Source organism: Teleopsis dalmanni, chromosome X (assembly GCF_002237135.1).
Source record: "Teleopsis dalmanni isolate 2A chromosome X, ASM223713v2, whole genome shotgun sequence".
Classification (NCBI taxonomy): domain Eukaryota; kingdom Metazoa; phylum Arthropoda; class Insecta; order Diptera; family Diopsidae; genus Teleopsis; species Teleopsis dalmanni.
This window is the reverse complement of record NC_051848.1, coordinates 101,855,650-101,863,586: the sequence shown is the minus strand read 5'-3', so window position 1 is coordinate 101,863,586 and position 7,937 is coordinate 101,855,650. Positions and strand designations below refer to the sequence as shown.

Below are 7,937 nucleotides of genomic sequence, written 5' to 3'. Positions count from 1 at the left end.
ATATTTTATATATATTTTATATATATTTTATATTTTTAATATAGGTTTTAATTTAACGTCAGTTATTGCGGAAGTGACTATTATATTTAATAGAAACTAGTAGTTTAAAACCATTCTACCAAATTTGTGATATATACATGTTTTTGTTATTAAATTTTAAACAATAGGCACAAATAATAAATTATTATATACCAATAACTATATTTATTTATATATATGTACATTTTTTTTCCATTTACAATATATTGTTTAAATATTTAAATATACAATTCATTATTGATTTATTTTTTGTTTATTTTTATTTTAGGGTCTTCTCGACAAATACCTTATTCCAAAAGCCAGCAATCCAGAGAGCAAGGTTTTCTACCTGAAAATGAAAGGAGATTATTACAGGTATTTAGCTGAGGTGGCCACAGGAGACGCACGCAATAGTAAGTATTTTTTTTTAAAATTTTTATAAAAATAATTCCGTTCCGTTATGTAACTTCAAGAATATATATAATAATTTAAATAAATTTTTTTATACAATCCTTGTTCAAATAATTAATTTAAATATACAAAATTGTAGCTGTTGTAGACGACTCTCAAACAGCTTACCAGGATGCATTTGAAATTAGCAAGGGTAAAATGCAACCAACACATCCAATCAGATTGGGTCTTGCACTTAATTTCTCTGTCTTCTATTATGAGATTTTGAACTCACCAGACAAGGCCTGTCAGTTGGCCAAACAGGTTAATATAAAAATCAATAATTAATGCAAAAAAAAATTAAGTATTTCTTTAAAAATAAATAAAACTCTTAATAATTCAAAATTATTAATGTATAAAAACAAATAGTAGTAAAAGTAAATATAATAAAAACACGTGACATCATCCACTGCAACGTTTTAAACTTCCAATGATATTTGAAAAGGTGAATAAAAGATAAAAATGACATCAGATCTAAATCAGTTTTTGAAATATTAACATTTCTTTAACGCTGATACAGGCTAATATTGATTAAAGTTAATTTAGTTATTAGACATTAACTACGAAGAAAATAGATTTATAGTTGGTGATGGTTAGGTTGTGCAAAATATGTATCTGTTGTATAAATATATAGTGAAATCAGGAGAGCTCTTTAAAAGATTTCTTGATTTATTATATATATTTTTTTTTTTAAAAAAGAAAATGATTAGATTTATTACTTTTTTTAATATTAATATTAAGTACATTTGCTCATTTTAAAATCTAATTTATTTTTTGTATGATTTTTGTATGATATTAACAATTAAACGTGGTTCATCCAATACATATCATATCAAATTTACAACATGAATTGCTATCATATGAAAAAATTTTGTTGGATAATCATCAAATAAATATTATAGCCGTGGTTGAGGATTCGAAAAAGGCATATCAGGAAGCTTTCGATATTGCCAAAACCAAAATGCAGCCAACACATCCAATCAGATTAGGTCTTGCACTCAACTTCTCTGTGTTCTATTATGAAATTATCAATTCACCAGCGAGGGCGTGTCATTTAGCTAAACAGGTTTAGTTTTTTTTTATATATATGATATTAAAAATGTTTGTTAAATAAGCGTTATATCAATTACTCACACGCTATTTAATATAAATCAAATAATAATTGCAATTTTTTTTTATTATTAAATTGTGCTCTGCTATGACCTCCATAATGTGTTAAACAATTTTTGTGCTGTACATAAATCCAGATACTTTTTAACATATATGAAACTAATATTAAATGTTGACTATATATATAAATATATATATGCTTGCATATACCTATTTCAATTCTGTATATACTAACAATAATACAAACCATTTGTGTGCTATGCCGCCATATCCTGGATACTTAAGTTCTATTTTATTTTTTAAATTTGACGTGATATATGTATATATACAAATTAACAATGTCTCCTATCCCATGTAAAGTTTGTAACCTCAATTAAATAAATTAATAAATAGTATTAAGATATTAAATTAGAATTGAATTAGAAATAGATTAGGTTAACAAACGAAGTACGTTAAAGTATTCTACTTCTAGAATCACAGCTTTTTGATCTATTGAATTAAACTAGTAATGAATGTAATGACAATAGTCCAGTAATTTGAACTGAAATTTGTCTAATAGAAGCTTAATTCCAATAGCGTTTATGAGTTCTGAAATATTTGCTGCATTTGAATCTTCAAATCTATACAAAATCTATTGCAGTTGAACTAAAATTTCATTACGTTTAGCAAACACAAGTAGTTTTGCATTTTATCAACAATTTAAAAAAGATTATATATGTATGTTATAATAAATATTTATAAAAGGAAAGGAATGTAATATTAGGTCTTATTTTTTAGCTATGTTGGCTTAGTATCACAGCGATATATATAAAATTTAGTACAGCGTATATTTACGATAAAAAATTTAGTGTATAAATGCATTCGATCGAAAATTGATTATTAAATTTTCAATTAATTATTTAATTATAATATTATTATTTTAATTTTGCTTAAATTATTTGAAACGTTAGTTAAAGATATTTCAATGAAATTTATAAATTTTTAATAACTAATTACATAGAAAATGCTTTTTAATTCATTTCTAAAATAAAATATCTTTTGTCATTGTTATTTTGTTATAATTCTCAGATTATTTCTAAATTATATTTACATAAAAACTTCATCCTTAGCAAAAATAATAAAATATTTTTAATACAATAGTGGGTCAAAAGTAAGATCACTCAGTATGCATAAGTAATTAAATTAATTAAATATCCTTAAAAAAATTTGACAATTATGTGCTTTAGGTAAAATATATCTATGCTAAAAAGTATTACTAACATATTTAGTTATTGTCGCGAGCTTTGCAGTTACTAATAAGAAACCTAAAAAATTATAACATATATTTTATTTATAACAATTAGTATTTTAACATTTTTAGTAGTCCTTGCTGGTAGTAATTTATAATAAATTTCCAGTTCCAGAACACAAAAACAAAAAAAAAATTGTATGTTCGTTCTTCAACATTATTTACGTTCATACAAATATATCTCACCTTTTTTTACGATATCGAACTGCATTTTTGATTGTTTTACGTTAACCATAAAAAGTATGCTTTTTGACATGTTGATGACCATGCTTCAAGCTCTAATTGCTTGGTTATTCTGTCAAATATTGATTGATTGATTGATAATGATGATGTAACGTGTTCTTTTATTTTTATTTTGATACTGAATTTTAATTTTATACATTTTTTATACACTAAAACTAAAAGTCTAAATAAAAACGACAATAATTGCTAATGTGTTTTAATTGTTTTAATATGAAAAAGAAATGCTTAAATGTTATATATAAATAAATATATAATATATATAGTATATATATTAATATAAAAACTAACATATTTTTTTTAACATTGTGTTTCTCATTCTGTATATAGGCTTTCGATGATGCGATAGCTGAGCTGGATACACTCAATGAGGACTCCTATAAAGACTCAACACTTATTATGCAATTGTTGAGAGATAACCTTACACTCTGGACGTCCGACACGCAAGGGGACGGAGATGAACCACAGGAGGGTGGTGATAACTAACCAAACTAAACTGTTTCCTTTTGACTATGCAAATATTAATTAAACATCAAAATTTAACAAATCAATATAAAAACAAAATTTAAAGCAGAACAGAAGCAAAATATATATTCTTAACTACGAGAAGAAGAAAATACAGAGAAGAAACAAAGAATTGCTTTTAAAATATATTTAAATTTCAGTACTGTAAAATTTCCAAAAGGAAAAAATATTTAAGTTTGTTTTTTTTTTGTTTTTTCTTATTTATTTAAAAGAGAAAAATATGTTAATTGTGCCAAGAGCAAAATCAAAGCTAAAAATATGTGTGTGTGTTACTAAAATCAAAAAGCAAGAAAATATTTATCTATTCAAAATGAAATTTTTTTTATAACTTGAAATCTTGAGTGTTTACACTATGTGACTTATATTAATTTATAATGTAAGACACATTTTGGAGACTATCAAAAGTTCAAAACGCTGCTAGAGAGATGAGATTATGCTTTGCTTGTTTTAGATTTTTTAAATAATGGCACACAATTTGTTTTTTCCTTTTGGAAATTGTATAAAATTTTGTTTGTAAATTTTTTTCGAACTATTCTTTTAAGAATAATCATATATTTGAGTAAAGGCAGGAAAGTTAATAATTCTTTGTTTGCAAATTCAATAAAAATTTAAAATTATTTTTTGTTAGGCAAAAACATTATATTATTTATTATTTTTTTAATAAATAATTTAATTTTGTTTTTTTTTTACATTAACCAAGTCAATTTTTTTTCTTTATTCATAAAAAGTGTGTTTTTTTTTCATCATTTAAGTTGTTGTATAATTAAAAATTACCATCTACCAGTTATGTTTGGCTTTGTGGACGCATGCCATTAAGAGAAAATGATGGATTCGATTCAATATAAAAATTGGTAAATTCAAAAAAAAAAAGAAAAACTATACCTTGAACATTTTTTTTTATGTTTCCACACGAAAACAAAAGTGAAAATAAATTTATTTATTTTTTTAATAAAATATATTTTATTAAAATTTATTTTGTTTTATTCATGTATATTATTAAAATGCCTCGAATGTTTTAAATTTTTAACAAATTTCTACTCTTCTTTCCTTTCATAATTTTTTTTGGTTTTTGTGCTTTTTTAAAGCAGAAACAGGGTTGCATATATTCCATTCCATACTTAGAAAATTCGTCTTATACTTTTAAATGTTTAAGGGTCATTTTACAATACACACTTAAGTCAAGTAATTCTTAAGTAAACAATAGTGTACACTAAACTAGTGTACACTAAAAATTTAAATAATAATATTTAAATATTAATATTTAAATATTAATGTTTAAATATTAATATTTGTTTAATATTTATTTAAATAATTTAAATAAATATCGCTTTGGTGTCAAAGCGACACTTAAGTGTGCTTTGTAAATTAGCCCTAAGTTACCCAAATTTAGTGCGATCGGCATGAATTTTGTGTATACAATGTTGTTGTATTTTGTTGTTGTGTTATGTGTATTCGAAAGAAAATTTTAAAATTCTGTGAATTTTATGCTATAACCTATATATCAAAATTTATTTTTGAAAGGTATTATTTAAATAAATGTAAAAAACATACTTTTATTAATGTAAACTTTTTTATGCTGCTGCTTAAGAAAGTTTTTTTTTATTTATTCCGACAAAATTTCCAATCCTAAATACTTGTTTAATAAATTACAAAAAAAAAAAAAATAATCGTGAATTTAAGCTTTGGTTTAATATAACAAAAAAAATTATGCTAATTATTTTTATTGGTTCAATAAATATTATGCAAATAAATGTAAATGTTTTATATTCCTATATATATTTTTCTTCTTTATATTTTAACCTATTTATGTTAGTATAGTGCTCTCTCAATTAGTTAATTCTAACAAAGGAAACACTTAATGCTTCTATATTCATAAAAGCATCCACACATGTATACATACATTTAATAATTTTCTTATACCTTTAATACTTTCTACAACTTCGACATTATGTATGGGAAAATATACATAATAATATACTCGTGTAGTTAAAAAACTTTTATTGAACACATAAGTACATATATTTTATATAAGAACACTTGCCAAGTACCTTGTTTAAAGCAATAATATAATATTTAAACATATTTCAAGATAATACTGACACAGATTAGGAATTGATAATCAAATATAAGCTATTTAATTTAAGATTATAAAAAACGAAAAAATTTTTAATATATTCATACATTAAAAATATTAGAAATATTTTTCGTAATTGAGATGTTAGTATGATTGAATAATGTTTGTCATTTAAATGTTTAGACTTATTCGCTCATATATAATTGTATAATTCAATTCCATAGTTGAATGGTTACACTTTGTTTTAAGGAGAACATTCTAAACTGTTAGTGGGTGGTATACAGGTCGAAGTCAGTATTCTTTTAACTTCTATGTTTAGGTAATTTATGTAATATAATCTAACAAAAACAGATCGTATGTAAAAAGTTATCGAATATTAAGATCAATTTGAACACCACTTATATTTTCGAATCTTTATCTAGTTCGGTCTGAAGAGAACCCCTATTTCTATAAGTTTGTACTTTAACTTGGTAAAAACCATTTCAAGGGAAAATGCTTAATTTTTAGGGTTATGCAAAGCTTTTAGATCTTAATAACTACTTTGACGTATAGAGACAATTTTGAAAAATTGATGTTAAACATAAATATTTGGAAATATTCATTAATTTTTTATATTTGTATCGTACTTATTGTTATTTATTATAACTGCTATATACAATTAATATTACTTATCACCATTAATATTAGTAATTATATTATCATTTCTTATTATCTATTATTATTATTAGTAATAATAATTATTAACCTATTGTCATTAGTAGTAATTATCATTATTAGTGACTATTATTATTACTTATCTATTATTATTATTAGTGACTATTATTATTACTTATTATCTATTATTATTATTAGTAATTATTACTATTAGTAATTATTATTATTAGTAATTATTATTATTATTAATTATATTATTATTAGTAATTATTATTATTAGTAATTATTATTATTAGTAATTATTATTATTGGTAATTATTATTATTAGTAATTATTATTATTGGTAATTATTATTATCAGTAATTACTATCAGAAATTATTATTAGTAATTATTATTATTAGTAATAATTATTATTACTTATTATTATTATTATTACTAAATATTATTATTTATTATTACTACTTACAATTATTGCTACTTATTATTATTATTACTAATTATTATTCCTTATTATTATTATTACTTATTATTTTTATTACTTATTATTATTATTACTTATTATTATTATTGTTACTTATTATTATTATTATTATTATTATTATTATTACTTATTATTATTTTTAATATTATTATTACTTATTACTGTTACTACTATTAGTAATACTATTATAGTGGCATTGTTACCTGTTTTGTACTTAATTATTATTATTCATGTTTAAAGAAATGCTTATTTTTAAAAAAAAATATTAAGTTTATAAAAGATTTTTTTTAAAAAATACTTATTTTTTTTAAAAAATATTTATTTTTAAAAAAAACTATCATTTAAATATTTAGATTCATTCGATTTGTATTTATTCTATTATATTTCAATGGGCTGGTTGGTTAATTGTTTAAATAATACACAACTTTTTAAATTATTTTTAAAAAATATGTTTTATTAACAATTTTTCATTTGTAGTCTATAGTCATTTTCAGGGTACTCTTCGTCTATTCCTGTATATGTAGTTTTAAAATAATTTTAAAAAGTTTTTATATAATAGTTATTGAAGTTAAATAACTGTCTGAAAGGTTATGATAAGCACAAAAAATGTGTTCAATATTATATTGTACTTGACGTTAATTCAATATTTGTTTACTATTAAAAGGTTAATAATTCTGTGCGTCTTTTTCATATTTAGATTTTTCCGAAGTACTGTATGTTAATTATTTTCCCATTGGCGTCTAAAGCCTCTCTGGCTACACCCATGACATTCATCATTTAAATTTTGTATTACAACCAGTTTTGGGTAAAAAATAAAAGTTGAAGAATTTATCTATTTTCTATAAATGAATCTATAGTTGATCTTTAAACTTCGGCAGTTTATTTTTTTGAGATATCGACAAGAGTGTAATACTTATATTTTAATAATAATTTAATTAAAAATTTGAATATAATAAGTGTCAAGAGGGTTTTCTTCCACGTATTTCAAAATAATTAAGTGCAATTTTCAAACCTATTAAAGTTTTAATAAATTATATCACATTTTATTAGATTTTATTATTTATTAAAAATTTAATTATAGAAATTTTAGAATTTT

General features: G+C 21.9%; 1 protein-coding gene across 1 annotated transcript; it reads left to right on the top strand.

Annotated features, from left to right (window-relative positions):
* The first annotated feature begins 305 nt into the window (after positions 1-305).
* On the top strand, positions 306-4,501 carry LOC119688899 (14-3-3 protein zeta-like). The gene is made up of 3 exons (XM_038103563.1): positions 306-431; positions 569-732; positions 3,437-4,501. The coding sequence occupies exons 1-3, from the start codon at positions 374-376 to the stop codon at positions 3,590-3,592; spliced, it is 378 nt and encodes a 125-aa protein (XP_037959491.1). The 5' UTR covers positions 306-373; the 3' UTR covers positions 3,593-4,501.
* Positions 4,502-7,937: the final 3,436 nt, after the last annotated feature.